We start from the raw sequence: 24,102 nt of genomic DNA, 5'->3' as shown, positions 1-24,102 counted from the left end.
ATGTTCAATTGACATGAAGCCGCGAGCGGCATGCAAATTTGTGCGTGGGTGCCGGGGTTTACCCGAATGATATTTTTAGACGTTAGTAAGTTGTTTTCATTCCTGTGTGCTAAAATCTGAGTTCTAAGCAATCTGGAATGAAAAATCTATTGTTTTACACGTGCCCAACTATTGTTCTTTTGATTTAATGCACGTGATATCAATTATGACTCCTTGCCGTCTAATTCAGTGTGGTATTTGTCGAATTACGTTGAGAGCGTGACGTGACAGTCACGGGCTTGTTTGAACATGTCAAGGGCTTGCCTGAACATGGTATGCAAATTTTGTTTTTTTCCGTGTGGGTAAACAAAGTCGGGGAATTTACCGTGACTCATTAACACTTGCCAAAGAACGAACTCCAGCTGCGATAAAAGCGTCTAATTCGAGGTGGTATTTGTCGACTTCCCTCTGTACTACTGAGAATATTACAACAACAACAACAACAACAAGCTTTATTTATTTGCATAACTACATAAGTATACAGTAGCATTGCAAAAGCTACTTATTACAAATTTTAATACGCGTGGGAGGTTAGATTGAATAGAGTCAAAGTGGCTATGAACACGGAAAATGAATTATGAAAGGGCTGAAGGATCAGAATAAACTGCTTAAAATGTGTTCATAACTGCGAGGATCTTCTCTTCATTCATTCTTCATTCGCAGTTCAAATATGATTTCATATATATTCATTATTTCATCTTCATCTTCCCCGGGTATATTACGAACCAATTTAAAGACCAGCTCCCAGTTGGCTTGTTAGCTCAATTGGTTAGAGCGCTGCACCAGTATCGCAGAGGACAGGGTTCGAGTTCCGTCAAGTCTAATTTTTCAGGCTTTCTTTTCGCAACTGCTTAAGTTGTGTTCATAACTGCGAGGATCTAATCTCTTCATTTGAACCGAGTTAGTTTACATTTATTCATTGGTCATCGGGTCTAGTAGCACTGCCACATAAAACAAAAGGTGAGGTTAAAAGAGGGTTAAAAACCTACTCATCATTAAGTGACACAAGACTCTCAGAAAAATATGATCGAGTTTTTCAAAAAGGAAAGCTGTCACAAACGTCCCTCACACTGCTCGGACTAGCCCGGTCATTGTGTGATAAGCTGTGAAAAGTAATGAATGTGTGTTTACCTTGGTAGATCGTCATGATAAAAAATGATTCGCCTTGTGTTCTATGCAATCCCTAGTCTTTGGGCTGTCTGTTAAGAGTAAGTAAGTTGTGTCTTATTGTGGTTAGTTCGCAAATAAAGACCAATCACATCACGATGAAATTTGCCATAAAATTTTTGTAATAGTTATCGACAGGTAGTAGTAATGTGGTAGCTCCTTTATTATTGTCATAGTAGGTCCGAGAGCTAAAAGACTGATGTCTGACGTGGTAGTCAGAGGAACAAAAGATTTTCAAGTTCCGGAGTACTTCAACTTCGCAGACGTCATAGACGAATGGGCACAGAGGGAAAAGGTGATGTTTATAACATTACTTACCTCCTGCTTTGTCAGAGTATGCTCCATTATTTAAAGAATTACAAACATTTTATTCTTTCCTGTCCTCTTTGGCTTTAGGAAGGTAAAAGGAAGAGTGACCACCCAGCTCTGTGGTGGATTGATGGCAACGGGTACGAAATTAAGTGGAGCTTTCAAGATGTTGCCGTTAAATCTAAAAAGTAGGTTACCAAATTCTTAAATAATAATAATAATAATAATAATAATAATAATAACTTTATTTAACCACGGTAAAAAGTTTAAAGCTAAAAGCTTGTGGGGCCGTGTACAAATTAAAAATTTAAAAAGACATATAAAAGACATCCTAAAAATATTAAGAAGATAACAAAATTCAATTGCCCTGGAGGGTGGACAGTTAGTGTTAAAATTAGTTTTTGGACCTACAACAAAACCTGTAATTTTAGCCAAACGCACAAATTATTTTTGGGATGGGCAAATGGAGGGGCGAATAATAGTTTTCCTATTTTGTTAACTAGTCGTCATGTTCATGTTGCCCGCTTTTCACAATTCTGATACTGCCACACGTTGTATTAAGCGCCGGCTAAACGATCAAACATTTTTGTCCAACATCGAGTTTGTCGCACACAACATGGTGTAGCTAAACAAGCAAACAATGTTTGATCAAACATCTACCAAAGTGAGCCCACATAACGCTTTGTGCGAATTACCGCTGAAATTATGGCGCGACGTCACATAGATCCGGTTTCTGATTGGTTGCTTTTTTCCGCTTGGGCTTGCTTTGTTTGCAGAGGTGGTTAAATGATCAAACATTTGCGCGTGAAGCAAAATGTTGGATGAAAATGTTTGATCTAGATCAAACATGGAAAACCATTTAAATGCAATGTTGAGCGAGGTGGCTTTATGGTCAAACATGCTTTTCCAACATTATGTTGGTCGAAAATGTTTGATCGTTTAGCCGAGGCTTAAACCCTCAATTTTTTTCTTTCAATCGATCGTCATCTTTATCATCGTGGCGAGCAAGACTTGGAACCAGACAGTAGAAAGCCGCTTACAGCACCTGTTTTAGGGCCTCTTCACATGAGCCCGGTTTACGGGCTGTCTCAGTTACCAGGACGGATTTTGACCTCTGTTCATATGGAAAATTTTAGCCCGGTTGACGGGGATAAAATTCAAGAAACGAAGGCAAAATGGCGACACATAAAGTTGCATCTTTCGCAACTATCGTAGCTTTATTGACCCTTGTAACTTTATTAATAAAGCTAATTCGCATATTTCTGAAGTGGAAATAGATACAAGGCAAAATTAAACCATTTGGACCACCCAATTACGAAAGGGAAGCTATTTTCTCAAAAAAAGTTGCGTCCCGGCGACCGGGCTGGAGCGTTCATATGGGAAAATATTCTTCCCGGTTGTCGAGATCTCGGTTGCAGAAACCGAGATATCGGTAACCGGGCTGGCCCACCTTCTCATATGAACACATCCAAAATTTTACAAGAAAATAGGAGTGAACTAAGATCTCGGTAACTGGGCCAGCCCGGTCAACCGGGATCATATGAAGAGGCCCTTATTTATAATTCTCTGATTGTATTTCACTCCCCACGATGTTCCTCTCTATAATCCAACCTAAAAATAGTAGAGGACTGAGTCAACGATAGAAGCAAAACTGACAAAGTTAATAAACAGTTTATGATTGAAACTGATAACAAAAGCGGCGGAGCAGGAGGGGCAGGGGGGCTGTTGACACCCCAAAACGAAAATTTGGTGCCGAAAATATCGCGAGTGCAGCGTAAAATTGGTTTGTCAAGATATTCCGTCTCGTTAGTGAGTTCAAACATCTTCGAAACTTCCTTGGAAGTCTTCGGAAAACCACGTTTATCTTCGGAAAAGTTCGAAAATGATCGGAAACGTTCGTATGGCCTTGGAACAACAATCGGAGAATCTTCGGAAATCTTCGGTCTAGAAAATGCTCAAAACACAAAAGGTTTTTAGAACAGAAAATTGTTGTTCCAATCTGAGGACATGCCGACTATTTTTGGGACAGTCTTCCAAAAGTCTTCCCACGTTCCAAAACGCTCCGCCGCCTCTGGATAAAAATTTGTAGTACTGATCCATCAAAGTAGATGAGCTTTAAAATGCTAAAAACCGATACCAGCCACCTTAAAGCACGTTCTTTTGGACGTCATTCTTTTTTTTTGTCAATTCAGGACTGCTAACGTGCTGTGCACAGCAGCTGATATCAAACCAGGAGATCGTGTCATGGTGATGTTTCCCGTAATTCCCGAATACTGGCTAATGCTGGCTGCTTGTTTAAGGGCAGGTATTACTAAGCTTTTGTTAAGGTAAACTACGACAATTTTCAGCAGCAGACGTTTCTAATGTTAGACGTAATTAATGCTTCAGGCAGAAAGGGACGGCGAGACAACCGCTGACGCAGGACAACAGTTTCTTTTGTGAAGGAATAAATTACATAACCGTCCCTGTGCTAGACATAAAATATACTTTTTAGTGGCTGCATACTTACTTTTTTTGTAAAATAAATTGTCATGTAATGTTTATCTAGAGAGGACAAAGGTATTTATTATTTTACAAAAAATAAAAGTGTGTATATGACGACATTTTTTTTACAGGTGGCGTATTCGTAACAATTGCAACAAATATTGGTCCAAAAGAACTTCACCGAAGAATTTTAAAGTCAAAACCAGTGTGTGTGGTGACAGCCCCTTGTAATGAGATTGACACTGAACTGCTGGATGTGATTGATCAGGTTAGGTATAAAAGTCACCCTTTTTAATAATGGTGTCGAGAGAACACTCTTTCGTTGTGCTGTTTCGTATCGTTAACTCTCGTGTTGTGACCCGCAGATTTGTCTGGCTACTGTTCGTGTACGGGAAAATGTGGTTCACGTGACTAAGCGAGTAGTGTACCTAAGTGTGCATGCGCTTGTTTATGACGACCGTATATTCAGCGAGTTCCTGGCCTTAGTGGTCTCTAGAAACCCTACAGTTTCCTCAGTGACTGTGAGACGTTTTGTCGTGTCGTATCGTGCCGCCGTGGCGAAGCTTTGCGATACGTTTTGTCAGTGCATTTGCTTTGCGTCTAGACAGTGTTGTGTGTTTTCGTATTGAAAGTAAAGCCATTCTTTGTTGCTTGCGTCCTTCAATTGTTTTAGTTTACTTTCGTCGTGTCGTGTCGAATTTCGTCTTGTGTGGTGTTCGCATATCTCGGTCAGTGGTGTTGAGTTTGCTGTACTGTCTGACGTATCAAGAAGTGCAGTGACGTTCCATGGTATTGTCTTACCTTGTCTTGTTGTTTTGTTTATCAAAACAAGATGTAGAAAAGTAGATATAGTTTTGATTTCTTTTTGCTGGTGTTGTCGTTGATGTAGATTACTAGCTCTGGTGAAGTCAACCTTAGAAGCAAAATTGTGGTCAACAGAATGAAACAGGAACAGAGGTAACCTAAACGCTCAAGCTCTCTAACTAACTGCATTAAGTTGATGTTGCTTCTTGTAATTGTCTATCGTTATTTAGGCTGTACTGTACTTCTCTAGGGAGGGCTGGCTGTCATTTGAGGATCTCTTTCAAGCGGCAAGTGCTCATCATCAGGTAGGCTTAATTGGAATAATAAAGTGGCTTTTTGCAGGGAGAGCGGACGTGCTTTACCAAGGGAACAATATTTATATAGTTGCTGTTCGTGAACTTGACTTTGCTTATATAGATTATCTACCGATAGAAATACAAAGGAGAGCTAGAGACGTACGGTCCAATAGCCTAACAAGATTGAAGGTTCCAACTTAAAATGGGCCTCAATCAGACTTTCCGAGTTACTCAAACATGCATGCATTATAAAACCTTTCTCAAATTGTCCAATATTGTTAGTCATTCCTTTTTTTTTTAGTCTGTAAAGTCACTAAGCTCAGCACCCACTCTTATATACCACACAAGCGGCACAACCGGAAATTCGAAGATGGTGGAACATACTCAGGCTAGCTCGGGACTGGGGAGTGCTGGAATGCGAAAGTACGTAAGATGGTTGTTTATGGCGTTGTTAAATAACATCGATGAAATGTGATCTCTGTGTGGCTGGCATGTGTGTTTATTCATTTCTTTTATTTGGTAACGGTAATAAATTTGAAAAGGTGCTACAAAACAGAATGGAAAATAGTCCAAAAATACATTTTAACCTCCGAAGATTTCCTAGTATTCATTCTACTGATCACTAACATTTCTAAATTGTACCATACAGCTTCTCGAGTTTACTTTCGAAACGTTCCGACGTTCAATCGGCACTGCACGTCAAATTTTTGGCACCGTGCTCAAACCATTTCGGTACGGCTCTACCTATTTACTTCGCAAAAAAGGGAAGGTTTTTCTCCTGCTGGGCATGGCTCCAATTTTTATATTGGACCCTCTAATTTCTAACTGTCGTTCATCGTGCTTTCAGTGATTCAACATGATTCCAAGACAAAACAAATCGACATGCATCTGAAATAAATTGGCGAGATCCGAAGAAGAGAACAGAGCGAAAAGTGACTTTTTGCAGGGAAAGCGGACGTGCTTTCTAGCATTACGATTTTTTGTTATAACGGGAGCTTTTTCTACGCCGATGCTCTTCCTCGGTAGCATTTTTGTCCCCCAGAGCTTCTCGATTTTGTACTCTTTTTTGCCGGCCAGGTAACTAAAATAAACGATGGCTTTGTACCGACAACGCGGCAGTGGCCGCCATTTTCGTAAAAACTACGCATGCGCCACTCTTGTTGTTAGACACGGTGCCTTTATAACCCGTGCCAAGACTACCTCCCAGGCGCATCTTCGACATCTCCAAAACATTGGGCACTGGTGCCAAATTACATTTGGATCCAATACGATAACATATCAATGATTAAGGGTGTCGAGCCCAAAAATGGTCAGAACAAAGCCAAAAATGTGACTTGCCGTGCCTTTCTTATTACGAATTAGTGGTGTTCTAAACTCCTGGGCCTACTGAGCCGCATAGATTACTAAAAAAAAAATCACTATATCTAGCTTTATACCGTAGGTTTGGTCCATAAATGGTGAAATCTTATTCATTTTCTTATTAAAAATTATCCCAGAAACGCTATTTATACTGGGGCGCTTCCTGTTGTTCTATGGTTTTACCCGCAAGGATCGACGAAGAAGGGTAGAGATCACAGTGCTTAACATTTCTCTGAAGCTGATTACCAAAGAGCATTTCATTTCTTTCAGAACCCTTTTTCTAGAAACTGATTTCAGTTGGACGGCCAGTCCAACCGGCTGGGCGGTACTTCCTATTAACAGTTTCTTCTCGGCTTGGTCTGTTGGTTCGGGAGTGTTTGCTCATTACAAGAACGTTACCACCAGGGAAGCACTGGAAACCCTTCAGAAGTATCCCATAACTCATGGTCAGTTTAGTCCTCTCTTTTACATGGAAGCATTGAACGAGGAGAATGTGAAAAGCTTTTGCTTTACCAAATTAAAACTCTGTTTCGTCGGCGGAGAACCTGCGAACGAACATGTGATACGTAGATGGAAAGAAGAAACAGGAGTGGAACTCTGGAACCTCTATGGACAAACAGAGATGGTACGTTATTACTGATAAAAAGTACACCCTCCCCCCCACCCCTCCCTGTGACCGATGTAGTAGAAATGGCATATGACACTCTGCGCTGTGATACGGCAAGAGCCATTAAATAGAAGATGATCAAGTTTTCTTCTAAAGGAAACTATTTTTTCTAGAGTTCATCACCATTCCATGACCATCCAGAATATCAGACTTTCGTCATCTCAGCTCTACCCCAAATGTTCTTATACTAGGGTAAAAACACGAGAAGTGGTAACCTCCCTACAGGCAGTAAAAGTCCTCCCGCGTTCCCAAATGTAGTTGTTAGAGTTCATTTTTTTGTCCATCTGCATATTGGCTACCCCTCCCAGACGTAAACACTTTATCTTATTATTCAGCCATTTCTCAAATCGTACAGACTGTCAATCGAACATAACCTGGAAATATTTTGCAAGGTATCAGGTATCTAAACTGGCAACTGCCTACGGTCATCTTGAGGGTCAAGCGTAAAGTTGCTGACAGTCGATGATGTTAAATCTGATCCGTTAACACTGATTGTTCAATTCAGCACTGATTTTTTTCGCTGCAAATCTTGCGCAAAGTTTGTCAACAATAATTGGTCAATTTCGATCAGTCTATTGTAAGTCAAACTAATAGTCGTTCCACTTGAGGTCCGTTCGTTGGTTTTGTTTACGTCGTGAATGAGTCGTTTTTTAGATGCTGATAGTAGTCGGCGTCTGTTGAGAGGGGTTTGCTCTGAGTCAGCTTTCTAGATGTCAGTCGCCAAAAAAAGTTTGTTCTTTGACCTAATAAATGAATTTATTAGCTTGGCAAAGAAAAATAAGGACTGACGCAAAAATCACCGATAGTTCACCAATTTAAGCATTTGGGGAAAAGGACCTGACAGAAATTCAGGACTTTAATGGGATTCGAACCCTTGACCTCCGCAAGTACCATCAACATCAAACATAGTTGGTGCGATGGTCTACCGACTGATTTTTTTGCGAACTCTATCTTTCCCATGAAGGAATAGATCACAGAGAAAACAAAGTATTTGCACGGCGGAGAGAAACAAGCATCCACAAGAAAAGAAGGCAGAAAAAACTTCAGCCCTTTACAGGAAGCCACAAAAACGGCAGACTTCCAAAATTAAAGCTTTATAGCTCAGTTAGTAGAGCATCCCACCAGTGTTCGCGGAGGTTACGGGTTTGAATTTCGTTGAAGTCCTGAATTTTTTCAGGCTTCTTTTCCTCTGATTGCTTAAATTGATTGACTCACAGGTTAAATCGTGCCAATGCTTGTTTTCCTTCGCCGTGCAACTAATTTCCAATTTAATATTGGATGAGGGCAAGCATGATAGTGAGAACTATCAAGGCCAAGGTTTGCGTTATCCACCAACGGCAGAAGGCTGAGGCGGATGATACAACCTCGGTCTTGATAATTTCGCGTTGATTGAAAAACTGAATCCAATAATTGTTTTATTAGACATTCTGGCGTTGTCTTAAGGTAATTTCGTCAACGTAGTGTTCATAGCTCGGTCCATTTATCATTATTAATCACAATTTATCAATCAGTTATTGTATTTTTATGGACTAAGATAATCTTAAATTAATCTTTGCAGAATCATTTAACTGGGCCGAGAGAATCTGGGGATGATTCACGTTCTGGTTCTGTTGGTAAACCTCTTCCTGGAATCGACATGCTTGTAAGTCTATAGCATTCATTGGAATATTTTTTGTTTGCCAAATGTTTTGTAACAAAAAAAACGCTTCAAAATGACAAAAAATGTTGAGAAAACATCGAAACTGTAGTCATGTTGTAGTCACGTCATGTAGTTCTTAATAGCGGAGCTCCCGCGCGCGCCGAAGAACCATACCCATAGAAAATTTACAGAACCATGCTTTAGATTTTTCGTGGTCATCATGGCTAGCGGCATGGTTCGCGGGCACATACAACGTACGTACGTCGTGCAACATGGCGGCCATAGTTTGATGGTAGAAAGAGTGAAGCAAGACGGCCGTATGAAGGCGACCGTATAAAGGCGGCCATTAGAATTTTAAGGGGTTTGACAATAAAAACAAGAAGCAAAGAAACAAAATGTGTCTGACAATTACGTGTAGAAAGTAATCGACCGCCAAAAAAGTGGACATTGAGAGCCATTATCGATCGATGACTTTCGTGTCTATAGACCTAGCGTCGTACATGAAGGAGCATTTGAAAGCTAAATCGTGTTTCACATAAGCTTCGTCAACAATGGATCTATTTAGTGAAGTGATTCCTGAGACACACGAGTTTAATACCGCTAAGCAAACGGTTGAAACGTATACAAGCAAAAGGCTACGATGAATAAATTACAAGCTCTATATACATGAGGGGCCTGGGTACTACTGGGCCTGACCGCAGGCCGGAAATACAGCGATATCACGACATCTCCCTTTTCTTAAGGATAACAAACTAAGTTCAGTCTATCAGGAGCTTTAACTGTCCTGCTGGAGCGGCGAGGCAGCGACACAGGAGAAGGATCTGGAGGGCGAAGCGACAACACAGGAGAAGGATCTGAGGTCGAGCTTGAGCTTGAAGTCGCGAATTCTGCAGGCTCTGCCGAAGAGCGGGCACTCTCAGCACTTCCGGCTTCATTGGAGATTGAGTCATCAACTGAAATATCAGCAGGTATCTCAACACCTTGGAACTTAAAAGACTCTCCAGTTGCACGAAGATGACGACGATTTCTTCTAACCTGTCCTAACGTGTCATTCGAAATCCCTCCAATTTCAACGACTCAGGTGGTATCCTCTCTTATGAAGATTAGTCCAAGAAAGGCGTCGGGTATCGACAACATCATTGCCCGATTTTTAAAAACAGCTGCTACAGTGATCGCCCCTTCAGTAGCACGACTGATCAATTACTCATTTCAGGTTGGTGTGTTTCCAAGTCGCTGGAAAACCGTTAAAGTAACGCCACTACACAAGGGAGGGGACCTAGATGATGTATCCAATTTTCGTCCAATCTCGGTTCTACCTGTGTTATCTAAGGTAATAGAACAGCACATCCATGATGCTCTGTATAACTACCTGACAGAGAATAATTTGATCTATCCTCGCCAATCTGGTTTTCGGAAACGCCAGAGTACCGAGACTGCCCTGATACGGATTATTGACAAACTGTTGTTTAACCTAGATGTTAATAAAGTTTGTGGTTTAGTTCTTGTTGACTATTGTAAAGCATTTGACATGGTTGATCACGCCATTCTTCTCGACAAGCTGAATGCTTATGGTGTCGATGGGTCGTCGCTGGCATGGTTCAAGTCCTATCTATCCGATCGGCGTCAACTGGTGTCACTGGCAGGGATAATGTCTGACTTAACAACCGTGAGGCATGGAGTCCCCCAAGGCAGCATATTGGGTCCTTTGTTGTTTATTGTTTTCATAAACGACTTGCCCTTGCATGTTAGTTCATCCAATCTTGATTTGTATGCGGACGATACGACAATTACTTCGTACGCAGATTTTCGAAAGATGTCAAACCTGCAGGACTCACTAAATATGGCTGTGTCGGAGGTGGTAAGCTGGGCGTCAGCAAACAGGTTACCGCTTAATGAAAAGAAAACTAAAGTTTTGGTTGTCACAGGAAAGCGTCTTTCGAGCAAGATCGATTATGCACCAGAAGTCTCTATCGGGAGCACGAAGCTAACCAATGTCTGTAGTGCTAAATTATTAGGGCTAGAAATTGATCAGGACTTATCTTTTTCGCGGCATGTAGATGGTGTATGCAAAAAACTTTCTCAACGTATTGGTATCCTAAAGAAGATCAGGAGTGTGCTTCCACACAAGCAGAGAATATTGTACTATAATAGTATGATAAAGCCTGTATTTGATTACGTCAATGTCATTTGGACAACATGTAGCAAGGACAATCTTAGCAGGGTACTAAAGCTACAAAAGAGAGCTGCGCGATTTATTCTAAACGCCGACAGAACGGCCCCTTCTGTTCCACTGTTTAACCGTCTCAAATGGCTTCCGTTTTATGATGATGCAAAAGTGACAAGATGTGCAATTGCATATAAAAGGGTTCAAGGTTTCTTGCCTTCATATCTTCAAGAGAGTCTAAAGTTAAATAGTAGTATGCATGGTAGACACACAAGATATTCGAACTTCAACTTACTTTGCCCTTCTTTTAAGAGACAAACTGAAGGTGGAAGAACTTTTGCAGTACAAACTTGCCAAGCATGGAACAGCCTGCCACTTGAGCTTAGAAAAAAATCTTCACTTAACAGTTTTAGAAATAGTTTTTGCAGTTCAATTTTAAGGAAACAACATTTTGTTGACCATTTTTTAATGTAAGATCTTATTTCGAATACAGATTTTTTTTTAATTAGTTTTTAATAATTAGTTTTTAATTGTAATTCGTTTCTTATATATTATTGAATATCTAGGTTTTTTAATGTGTATCTTAGATTTTTTAATACTTGTAAATAGGAGGGCCACGAGTTTGTTAGCTTTTTAGCTATTAAGTGCTACCCTCTATAAATAAAGACGTTACTTACTTACTTACTTACTTACTTACTCTATGCGTGCCACCTCTTTCAGTGTTCACCAAGTATGAGCGAGGGGGACTAGCCACATCGTGAATGATGCCTGGCTCCCAGGTTCTAGTAGCTGGATTGAGGACACGAACACGATCTTCAGGGAAGAGTGGTTGAAGCGGCTGTTGGGCTGTTTTGTCATAAAGCACCTTCTGCTTATCCTGTCTGAGTTGGAGCTTTACATTGACATCTCCATTTGCAGATGACGAGGGCTTTGTAACAGCTGGCAGGTTTGTCTGATAAACTCGGCCATTCAGCATTTCAGCAGGTGAAGGCAAATCATGACTAAGTGGGGTGCTACGAAGACAAAGCATGGCCAAATGGGGATCCTGCCTGGTTTCCTTGCACTTCTGCAAAAGATCTTTCACAGTTTGTACAGTCCTCTCGCTCAAACCATTAGACTGTGGATACAGCGGGCTGAACGTAACATGAGTGAATCCGTAACTGCGACTGAACTCCTGAAAAGCAGCAGATGCGTATTGGGGACTGTTGTCGGTTATAAGTTTGCTGGGAATCCCATGTTCCTCAAACACAGATTTCAGGTGTGCGATGACTGCAGACGAGTTGAGGTTGGAAAGTTTCTTTACCACAGGGAACTTACTGTAGTAATCAACAACTACCAAATAGTTGGCATTGTTCCAGAAGAATATGTCGGAGCCTAAAGTATGCCACGGCTTCTTCGGCACATCATGAGGCAGCAGGGGTTCCTTGACATTCAACTTCTGGTGACGCTGACACGGCGGGCAGCTCTTAACCAGCTCTTCAATATCACGATTGATGTTTGCCCAGAATACTGATCCCTTCGCTCTAAGCTTGCACTTCTCTGCACCTTGATGGGCGTAGTGAGTTTGTTGCAGAACATCAGGCTGTAGGGACTTTGGGATAACAATACGTGTACCCTTCAGTATCAGACCATTGGCCACAGTAAGCTCATCGCGATAGTTCCAGTAGGCATGAAGATAGGCAGGGCAATCAGATCTCTTTTCAGGCCATCCATGCAAAATGATTTCATGTAGAGGTGACAAGGTTGCATCATTGGCAGTTTCTGCCTGTATCTGGGACACTCACATTGGGCTTGCATTAAGATGAAGGTTGACCTCATGAACAGATACATCTAGGCCTTGAATATCTTCACCAGAGCAGGAGCTGATTCTTGAAAGAGCGTCAGCGACATTTATGTCCTTTCCAGGGACATATTTGATTTGTGCATCATATTTCTGTATGCGCAGCATCATCCTAGCGATGCGAGGTGGCGCACTTGACAGATGCCTTTGAAAGATAGCCTCTAGAGGTTTGTGGTCAGATTCCACAACAACAGGTCGGCCGTAGGCGTAATAATGGAACTTCTCCAAACCAAAAAGAACGGCCAACATCTCTCTCTCGATATTTGAATATCGACACTCTCAGTCTCGGTCAGCAACTTGCTAGCAAACTCAACTGGACCGTTGGCTTGTAGAAGAACCGCACCTAAACCCCTCTGGGAGGCATCCACTTGAATGGTTACGTGCTGGGTTTTGTCGAAGTACTGCAGTGCAGTGGGGGCCACAATGGCTCTCTTGATGCGATCAACAGCTGACTGATGCTCAGGACACCAAACAAAGTCACTTGTTTTCTTGGTGAGCGCCCAGAGATTAGCTGCTATGGATGCCAAGTTAGGAATGAAACGGCTTAGGAACTGGACCATTCCAAGGAATGTTTGGAGATCTGCGAGGCTAGTTGAAGGATCCATGGACAGTTTGGAATCTATCTTCCGTGGGTCAGGCTGGAGACCTTCAGCACCTATGATATGGCCAAAGAAGGGAATTCGAGTACATCTGAACTTGCACTTGTCCAGGTTAAAGCGAAGACCAGTCTCACGAGCACGTTGAAGAACGGCATAAAAGTTTTCGTCATGGTCACTACAGTCACTCTTGTAGCCATACACAACAATGTCGTCCGCGATTCCAGTCACACCAGGTAGGTCACCAAAGGTTTCATCCACTTTCCTTTGAAAAATGTCCTGTGCACAAACTAAACCGAAAGGTAACCGCAGGAATCTGTATCTCCCAAACGGCGAATTGAAGGTTGTACACATACAGTGAACTGTCCTGGTCAAGCTTGATATTCCAGTAACCACTGCGTGCATCCAGGATGGAGAAGCACTTTGCACTATTAAGCTTCGGAAGGATATTTTCCAGTGTAGGTGTTAAGTAGTATGGCCTCTTGATAGCATGGTTGAGATCCTTGGGATCTAGGCAAAGCCGCAACGCACCGGTGCTCTTGGTGACACACACCAAGGAATTGACCCAATCTGTAGGCTCGGTAACTTTTGCTAAAATTCCTTGTTCAACCAACGAATCAAGTTCCTTTTTAAAGGTTCTTTGAGGGCTTCTGGAACTCTACGTGGAGGATACACAACTGGGGGAACAGCAGGATCAACGGTGATATGGAATTCACCCTGAAAGCAACCAACGCCTTCGAAGCAATCTTTGTGCTGTTTAAGCACCTCCTCCTTTGCAACCGGGTCTGGATTGCAAAGAGGCGTTGGTTGGGTACTTGGCTTGGAAACCTCTTCACGGGTTGTGATGCTGAAATTCATTGTAATCAAGTTCAAATCTGTACAAGTCGGCAGGCCTAATATGGTTGAACCATCTGCATCAACAACATGAAATGGATATGACTTACAGGTACCTCCATGAGCCAGTTTGAGAACACAAGTGCCATGATGATCAACGGCATGTCCTCCATATGCAGTAATGATAGTGCTTGATGGTGACAAGCTAGTGGATGAGGAATTTGGAAAGAGACGTCTGAAGGTACTCAAAGCAATAACATTCCCCTCAGCACCAGTGTCAACTTTGCATAAAAGCAGTTTCTTAGAGTGATTGATTTCCACTTCCACTTCAACGAAGGCTTGGGTGTCGCTTTTCTTGACCTGATCAACTGATAACGTATGAAAGTATAACTTGACGGGAAGGCTTCCTTCCTGCTTCATTGCACACGAGTCGAATTATCGGGTAAAATTTCCTTAATTTGTTTGCTTGTTACCTCTTCTGTCCGGGCGATGTCCAGGGCAATATCAAGTGTGAGAGTGGCGTCCTTGACTAAGAGCTTGGCTTGCGTACGCTTCGAATTAGATCCGAAGATCAAGGCATCGATAATGTGCTCATTTGCATTCTCAAAACGACATTCTTCGACGAGAATACGAATTCTCTTAACAAATGAATCGACTGACTCGTCAGTTTCTTGCTTCAGGGTCCTGAGCTTTTATCTTGCGAGTCGAAAGTTGCTCTTTGGAGAAAGGTAATTCTCAAAGCGCGTCCAGTAGGTGTCAAGTTTCTTCTTGTCCGTGGCGGTTAAAGTCTACGCTGTCACCTTTGCTATTTTTGATTACCCTAGACTGGGTGAACAACAAGTCACCAACGTACTGAAATAGAACAATGCGCGTAGAGTTGGGCTTAAGATTAACACCACAAAGACCAAATGGATGAGCACTGGATGCAAAAGAAATTGCCAAATAAAGATAGATGGACATGAGATAGAGAAAATAGAACAGTTCTCTTACCTTGGCAGTGTGAATGATGTGCAGAGAGGTGCCGATGCAGATGTAAAAACGCGTATCGGCAAAGCTAGACAGGCATTCATAGCACTGAAACCAGTTTGGAGATCCAAAAGGATTTCTCTTAAGACCAAACTAAGACTATTCAACTCAAATGTAAAGACAGTGCTTCTCTATGGCTCCGAAAGCTGGAAAACAACACAGGACGTAGTAAAAAAGTTGAGGGTTTTTATCCACAAGTGCCTCCGTATTATATTGGGAATAAGATGGCCACAAAAAATATCCAACCTGGAAGTACGAAACATCTGTAAACAAGAGGACATCATGGTGAGCTTAACCCGCAGGAAATGGAGTTGGATTGGGCATGTATTGAGGAAGGACTCCGGCGATGTGGCTAAAGAAGGTTTATTCTGGACACCAGAGGGAGAGCGAGCACGGGGAAGGCCTAGAACAACCTGGCGAAGGTCGGCCGAGAAAGAACTTAAGTCCCTGCACCTGACCTGGAATGGGATCCGGAAGGCGGCACAAGACCGCTCCCGCTGGAGAGAGACTGTAGAGGCCTTATGCGTCCAATGGCGCGAAAAGGATCGATGATGATGATGGAAACTAATTCGACGCCATAGTCACCCGACCAGATAAGAAGATAACTGACCTTTTCTTCCTCTGATTTCTCCTTTAGTGGGCCCGAAAAGTAAAGCTCGCAACGGGCTTTGAACTTTTTAAACGCCTGTGGGGCATCCGGCGAATGCCAGTCCATGCTAGGAATCGGTAAACCCGCAAGTTCCGCCATCTTGTTTACGACGAACGCGAAGAAAGGATTCTTTACCGACCAGGTTCTCTTCTTCGCTGTAACACGGTTAGGTCCAATTCAGCAACAATCGTATCCCACTCCTGACACCATGAAGTGATTCCTGAGACACGGAGGCGTTCTTGACACACAAGTTTAATACCGCTAAGCAAACGGTTGAAACGTATGGACAAGCAAAAGGACACGATGAATAAATTACAAGCTCTATATAGATGAGGGGCCTGGGTACTACTGGGCCTGACCGCAGGCCGGAAATACAGCGATATCACGACAGAGCGCTGGCTAAAATCGAGTGCGTGGCTGCTTGTTCGCAAGAAAATGAAAAGCTTTTCAGATGTAACAGCACAAGTACATTTTTACCTGAATCAGTCTATATGTTCTGATATGTTATTTCTTTACTGCTTACATATAACTGGTTTTATTCTGCAATGCATACCTAGGGACAACTTTTCTCAACTTTGCTCCCAGTAAACCCAGTACATCGGCCATGAGGGACCATGGTCCTTGTGCCACTTGCGGCGTCATTACTTTTTATGTGACTTGTTTTTGATCCGTTGATTAAATGGGAGAGGTCTTACAAAGCATGACTTAAACAGTACGATATGCAAAAATGGGGCAGGAGATAAACACAATAAAACAACGAATTTTCCCTCCTTAAAACAGGAGAAAATCCTTAACCTTCTTTTATATAGAGGCCTCTGTACTTGGCTTCGCTTTCCTCATGAACCGCACTTTTTTTTATTTTTTCACGTTTTAGATCGTTGACGACAATGACCAAGAAGTGCCTCCAGGTACACTGGGAAGGGTTGTGATTCGTGTGAAGCCTTACTGTCCTGTTGGAATGTTTACTCGTTACGTGGTTAGAAATCATAATTACATTTTATAGATTTAAAAGTTTGATTTTAAGTGAATCTTCTATGGAATGCTGCGTTTCTTTCTGGGTGGAAAGTTATCTTTCAGAACGATACATGACAGATTGCCTGTTTATGTGAAGAAAAGTTGTCCGCATATAGGATGGTAACCCTCCATACCGAACCACTCCAAGCGACAGTACTTTTCATACATTTATTTATAAATAGCTGCGAAGCGTTTACATAACAAATCGTAAAGTTCGCTCCAGGGACTCACTCGCTTTGAAGGTTGACTAACCCTGAGAGGCCAGCCAGCCTTTTGCCTGTGAACACTGACTCTTTCTGTCTCGCCTATTAAGGACAAGTCTGAACATAAAGAGCATAAACAGAGCACGAAACCGGGAAAGCCAGTTCTTGTTGCGGTTGGCAGCGCCACCTTTTATCATCTCAACACTTGGTAAAAGATGGCTCCGGGGATAGGGTAAACTTCCTACTAAGGACAAATCTTTTTTCATATAAACAGGCCCTATATAATTCAATTTTTTTAGGAAGAGTTCAATAAGATGGTACTAATTAACCGTGCGCAGCCGGTTCATAATCTGGCCGGCGCTATTTGTCGTTTTTTGTAGGTTATTTTTTGTCGGTAAATCGTTCCAGACCCACGCGGTCAAGCCGGCTCCTTGGTTATGGTCACGCAAGCTTTGATGTTTTTTAGCGATTACTCGTTTAACATGAATACTCTGCTCTCTGTTTAGAGTGAAATGTATATTTTTGTCTTACCAGAAGAGAGGAATGAATAATCACATAGCGAAACCAAAGACAGCTTGGACATGTCCAAGCCATTTAAAATTACCACTACGTCAGGCCCATGCCACTCAATCGCTCGCCTGTAGCTTTAAATAATCATTCACCTATTTTAGAAATATTTACGAATACCCTGCGCTCTCTTTGTGTGAAATATTTATGTTTGCGTTTTTCAAGCGTTTGGCTCGGAGCGAGTACAAGTCGTACAATTTACCCGGAACGTGTTATATATTGCAAAACAACGACTTGTTTTCTGGATATTCCAATTTTTGTTTTGAGTTTATTTTGGGAATCGAAACGAAAATTGCAAGCTCAGCAAGAATATGTCAAGGCACGGGATACATGTCATCGCACCAGCTAGGGGGATTACCTGCGGAATCACACAGTCAGGTGTGCTCTATTTATGCATGCAAAAGCACGGTTATAAACTGCTTGAAGTTTCTTGTTGATTCATGTTTCTTCTTAGGACATTTTGTTGAGAACCCTACGTCGTTGTAGTTGGGTGTAAAAAAGACAAAAAAATAATATTTGAAAATATACATCTTAAAATTTGCACATTTCTACATTAGCGCTTTGTATAGACAAATGCTTTCTTTTGCTTGTTTAAATAATTTTTTGCTACACAAACAACCCGTTTCCTGCTTAAAAATTCCCTTCCGCAATATTAAATTATCTGTAAGAATACATGTAGGTTGACACATGCTCGCATTTTACTTCAAATTAATTTTAGTTGGACCCAGTACACACATGTACCAGATCTCTTGAAGAATCTTCAAGTATACTCAAGGTATGAGGTTACCTAATTTCTTGCAGGATGAACCTGGGAAAACCGCAGCATGTTTTTCTGGAGATTTCTACGCAACAGGTGTGTTACATAGAGGATAATACATGGTTGCGCGGAGATATGAAATTTATCTTCGAGTGTCCAAATTGATATCTCACGAGTGAGTGCAGCGAACAAGTGAGATATCGGATTTGAAAACGAGAAGATAAATTTCATATCACCAAGCAACCATGTATTATTCTTTTTATTATATAAACCTACTAATTACGATATTTTTGACGATTTTCCGAAGATTTCAGAAGATTTTCAAAATGTTTTCCGAAGGTCGTACGAATGTTTCCAAACATTTTCCGAAGATTGCCGAGGAAGATTCGAAGATTTTTCGACTTAATATCGATAAACTTTGGCTCATTGAGTATTTAAACATGGCAAACTACGAGATGAATGGTCAAAAATGATATCACACATGTGTGGATATCGTTTTTATCGACCATGTGTGATACCATTTTTATCGATTTGCTACCACTCGCTAAACCGCTGCAGTTTATATAATAATACTCTCTTCTCTTCTGCGTTTCCGGAAAACTATCGTGTAAAATGTGGTAAAAGTATTCCATTAACTAAAGTATTCTTAACTCCAAGAAATGTAGTAACAAACATTTATCCAGTTTGCCACTTTAGGACGTGAAGGGCCACGGGAGAGTGCTCACAATAAATCTACATAAAAATCGTTAAGTTTCTAATGCATCACAGCATAAAAACAGGAGCCATTATAATTTTGGAATTTCTTTTGGACCAGTATTGAATGAAATCGTCTAGAAACCTTTAAACTTAAAAGGCAATAACAGGCCATTACGGAAACTCAGTGAAAAAAAAATGCATTTAGAGTTTCTGGAAAAATGCGATTTTTCGGCAGGAACATTAGACAATTACTATTCTTTTTTATCTTCGTTTACAATCACCGTGAAAATACATTTTACAAAACTCTATGTGGAAGAAGTAGTCACTATTAACGTTTGTTGACGCTCTATCTATCCATCTGTCCGCCTGTCCGTCTTTCTGTCTGTCGTCTAGCCAGTTGGTTCTTTTGTTCATCATCTTCAGCTCAAAAAAGCTTTCAAGGAAACAAGAACAGGTTTGAAAACTAATATAAACACTCATTTTTCGTGGATAACGTCATTTACGAACTAACTGTCCTGCATATTTATAATGTTTCCTATTTTTAACAGGTGATTTGGGTAAAATAGACTCTGAAGGTTATTTCTTGATCGTCGGAAGAGCTGATGATGTGATCTTCGACAACTCGTAAGATAATAATAACGCGTGTATATGGCACATTTTCATTGTGCACATGGTGAGGCACATAGCCTTTGCTGCTGATTTACTTTCTGGTTACTGCATGTTCCTTATGATATATGGGCGAATATTTTAACAGCTCTTATATATACTAGTTATGCAACGCTTTCGAGTGGTATACTATGGAATATCCCACGAGTCACTTGTATTTTCTCGGTATACACACGAGCCTTTAGGCGAGTGTGTATACCAAGAAAATACAAGTGACAAGTGGGATATTCCATAGTATACCACGAGAAAGTGTTGTGTAACTATTTTATACCATGCCATAGAAAATACGCCTTCTAAATTTCGTCGAGAATACAATGGCAGCGCACGATGGGAAGGATGGGTTGAATACCGTCGAATATACAACGGCTTTCCTGTATTCTGATTGGCTGTATTTTCTATGGCATGGTATAAATTTGGATATACGAACCTTTGGGTAAGTCGTACGCCATAATAATATTTCTCAAACACGTTCAAAAATTGTTAGACATGACGAAATTGACCTTTTGGTGCGTGATACGATGGACCTTGAATCACCGTAAAGAATTCTGTACAATACTTAGATTCATATTTCTCTCTGAACTGAATTACATTTACTATAAAACATGGATTGTTTCCCCAAGCAGAGTATATGCAGAATCCAAAGTGTATTACGTAATGTAAAGATAATAGAGGAAAACTGTTGGAGCACATGAAAAAAGTACCATTGCAGTGCGACGCGTGTTACCGTGGCCACCCAACAAACTTTTTTACAAGTGTCATCTTGTAATATGTTACGTTTTCCTGCAATTTGTTGATAAATACGAAGTAACGAGTATCTATTGAATTATATACAACTTTGCAAGGAGGCGTGTTCGTCGAAGAGATAATGTTATTACGATAGCACACTTGAAAAAAGTTTGTTGGGTGGCCACGGTAAGGCGCGTCGCACTGTAACCTATAACGCCGCGTAAATGACATCGGTAGTGTACATCTGATGTCAGTCAAGTGGTTCGCATTGATATTCTTCACTTAATAGACTCAACGTAAATCCTTGCGAGGTGGAAAATTGCCTGAAAACACATCCTGCAGTACTGGACTGTGCTGTATGCAGCAGCCCTTGCATGATGACGCAGGTAATCCATTTAAGTAAAATACATTTAGACTGGTAGTATAACAAGCGGCCAAAAGTAAACTGGATGTTTAAAACAATAGATCGAAAGTGAAATCTTTGAGCTTACTGTCGTTCTGCGAGAGATAAAGTAAAACAGTGGAGGTGGGGTTTTGGACTGTTAATAGTGTTAGTGCGGCCATGTTGATCAAGACGAGTTAACCTGCTCGGTTGAAAAAAACACGAACACGGACGTATTTGTCTGAACCGAAGGGGGACCTCTCATCAAATTGCAGGACGAATAAGACACTGCACCCAGTATGCATTCGTCTTTAGTTTGTCTTGACCAAGGGCGGCTTTATCAGACCTAATATCCAGCTCACAGAGTGCAAATACTGTGAGCAAAGTCAACGTTGTTGATGCCACGGATCTTTTCTTTTATTCGCAGACAATTAAAGCGTTCATTGTATTGTCGAGTGGCTTTAAAGACAAAAATCAATATGAATTGATAAAGGAACTGCAAGATCACGTGACATACAACACTGCAGAATGGATGTGCCCAAAGAGGGTATTTGCATCACTGTGTTTCTTTTATTATTGCGTTGAAGCTATTGTCATATACAGCTCAAATCACACAGGCTAAAACAGGCACGGCATAATGAGGTGCTGATGTAATTCTCCAATTCTTCAAACGTTAATGTCAAAAGATGTTTAAGAGAGCCTCCCAGGAGTTTTTGGGAGCGAGGAAAATGTTTACTTATTTCACGGGAACAAGGGATATTATGTCAAAAGGTTATATTATTCAACCTTGAGGGCCTCTCTGGAGTTTTTTGAAACAAGATCACTCGTTTTATGGAACGGGGAAATATTTTGTTTTTTTGTTGTTTTAAGTGAACAAGCGTTATCTTTATTATTAGAGCAGTTTTCAATTGAGTGTCGTAAAACCAAAACCAAAGAAATTACTCTGGCCAATCACAAAGGACACAGACAATCCAGTGAACCAGTTAAAACTCGAAGCAAATACATGTAGCTGGCACAAAGCGCGGGAAAACGTGCGCGAGCGAGTCACGATTGGTTTTGGTTTTAGTTTTGATTGGCTGAGAAAGTGGCGCGAAATTTTTGAGCCAATCACTAAGCGTAGTAATGCAAAACCAAAGCAAACGCAATTTACTTTCGACACTCAAGTGAAAACTGCTCTAAAGGGGACTTTTCGTGAACGTTTTAGGGACAGTTGCGTTTATTACTGTAGAATAAGGAATCCAATCCTCATGAGGAACATGTAATCCTCATGCAGAGAGGCCCTGCACCTTGGTGATGAAATGATATCACGGAATATCGTCCGAATTCTTGTACTAGGTATAAGTTTTATATATTTTTTCCCTTTGGAAAAGCGAAGTCGCACTTTTTAATCCTCATGCACACATTAAATTGCTATTTTATGTTATAGATGGAATTTATTGAGGATCTTCCTAAAACTGCAACCGGCAAGATCAGCAGACGAGAACTGAGAAATAAGGAATGGAATAAAGAGTGAATGAAGCATAACAGAGGATCTGATGAAGTAACTGCCAATTTTGAGGGAAATGGAATTAAAAAGATACTTAATAGACCACTCCCCAATGGGGTGCTCTTCAGGGTCAATGTGTACAAACTCTATAACATATATTGTAAATAAACCTAACATCGTTTAAAATCTCCCAACTGGCAGGAGGCAGACCTAGTTGGCTATTTACAAGCGTAGCCGAGGAGTTGAACTCGGGTCTACCGTGAAACAACACAAGCTATTGGTCAGAACAGGACCCGAACCCGCGACATCCGGATTTCAAGTCCAGCGCCAAAGTATAGAAGATTGCCCACGTGTGGATATATTTTTAAAATATCTGTAAAAGCGTTTTTAAGTAAATCAGGAATGAATGAAGTTCTGTGCAGGATTTGTGGTTTCCCACAATTGACAGCCAATACCTTTTAACAAATAAAAGTAATAACTACCTCTTTTTTTTAAAAGGTCTTTGATGATGATAAATATTTCGTGAGATAAAAGGAGCTCTACGAACGGCTACGATTTTGAAATATTTAATTTCGAAGAATTGTGCTCATACACCTTGAAACAAAATGAATTCACATTTTAGAAGGGATCAGCCGCAAGATAACACAGAATTATGGCTAAGTTTCGGCCGCCATTTTTTCTTCTGAGGAGGAGGATTTCGTTTACCATGTTCCTTGTCTATTTCTTCCCTGATGCACGTGCAATAAAAAGCTATTGGAGTTATGTTCCGGCCGCTGTGATTGGTTGGTTTTCAACAGCTGTGATTGGTGCATTACGATTCTCGCTGTTCGGGTGGATAGTTCCAAAGGCAAAAGGCGAAATTTCGGTCCTTTCGCGAGATTCTCCATACATATTTTCAGACAGCCACTCTGAACAATGGGGAAATTTTTCTAGGCCTTGTTCTCCATTTGCATAAATTGGTGGGCTCAAATGAGAATCATGCCATTTCTTTGTGCTGGAAATAGCCCATCATTTCAAGTGGGGAGGGGGCCTTGGGATGCTAACAAAGCTTAGTTTGCCTTCGGTGGGATTCGAGCCCACAATCTCCGTATAAGGTCACCGTTGCTCTACTAGGTATAATAGGAGCTTAAGCAAAACACGACGGCAACGTGAATGAGAACATCACCAAAAATAGAATAATAGCTATGCACGTGTGTTTTTCTGGTACATTTCTTGGCCGTTCTCAACGAAACAACAACGTGAAATGACCAAATTTTGCGTATTTTGAAGAACGTGAACAACGACGGCTAAATTTCCGTATTTCTATTTGGGGATGAACGCTATCTTTACACGGTATTCAGCTGAATCTAGTTCCTAAACCAATAGATACGCTGAATACAACGGATAATTTCGAGATCCTCGAGTAAATATAAATTAATTTTGCACCAGGCGTTGTCCTCGGCGTTGCCGTCGTCATTGGTTAAGCTCCCTTATCTCTCCGCTGAACCTGATTGTTACATAAACGGAAAAAACGTTGGAAAGTTTCTTGAGCAAATAAAAATTAAGTCCATGGACAGATGTTCAAAAGCTCAATTTGAATAATAAGTCAATTATTTGCGTAGATGTCATTACTTTTCTCACACGAGCCAATCATATTAGATCATGAACGTTTGCCAACTTCTCTCTGAGCAAATTTGGATTCGTTTTCCTCGCTAGAACGTCAAACTAATTTCGCAAAAAAAAATGATCCCCA

At 41.1% G+C, this 24,102-nt stretch overlaps 1 protein-coding gene across 2 annotated transcripts in view; it reads left to right on the top strand.

The window, feature by feature from the left end:
• The window catches only part of LOC144652556 (acyl-coenzyme A synthetase ACSM3, mitochondrial-like), a 70,605-nt gene extending 48,093 nt beyond the window's left edge, over positions 1 to 22,512 (top strand). The window contains exons 2-16 of one of the 2 annotated variants that reach the window (XM_078512607.1): positions 1,386 to 1,501; positions 1,603 to 1,703; positions 3,708 to 3,820; positions 4,131 to 4,267; positions 4,889 to 4,956; positions 5,054 to 5,108; positions 5,401 to 5,522; positions 6,729 to 7,083; positions 8,684 to 8,767; positions 16,748 to 16,849; positions 18,459 to 18,510; positions 19,659 to 19,734; positions 20,792 to 20,888; positions 21,312 to 21,431; positions 22,311 to 22,512. In XM_078512607.1, the coding sequence (XP_078368733.1) occupies positions 1,406 to 1,501; positions 1,603 to 1,703; positions 3,708 to 3,820; positions 4,131 to 4,267; positions 4,889 to 4,956; positions 5,054 to 5,108; positions 5,401 to 5,522; positions 6,729 to 7,083; positions 8,684 to 8,767; positions 16,748 to 16,849; positions 18,459 to 18,510; positions 19,659 to 19,734; positions 20,792 to 20,888; positions 21,312 to 21,431; positions 22,311 to 22,397 (1,665 nt within the window). In that variant the 5' untranslated portion in view covers positions 1,386 to 1,405 and the 3' untranslated portion in view covers positions 22,398 to 22,512. Of the gene's footprint in view, positions 1 to 1,382; positions 1,502 to 1,602; positions 1,704 to 3,707; positions 3,821 to 4,130; positions 4,268 to 4,888; positions 4,957 to 5,053; positions 5,109 to 5,400; positions 5,523 to 6,728; positions 7,084 to 8,683; positions 8,768 to 16,747; positions 16,850 to 18,458; positions 18,511 to 19,658; positions 19,735 to 20,791; positions 20,889 to 21,311; positions 21,432 to 22,310 lie in introns of both variants that reach the window. The other variant, XM_078512608.1, reaches the window with a different exon arrangement.
• The last annotated feature ends 1,590 nt before the right edge of the window (positions 22,513 to 24,102 follow it).

The sequence above is a fragment of the Oculina patagonica genome, chromosome 4 (genome assembly GCF_052425735.1).
Source record: "Oculina patagonica isolate OP01 chromosome 4, crgOcupat, whole genome shotgun sequence".
NCBI lineage: Eukaryota > Metazoa > Cnidaria > Anthozoa > Scleractinia > Oculinidae > Oculina > Oculina patagonica.
This window is presented reverse-complemented; position numbering and strand designations above follow the sequence as displayed.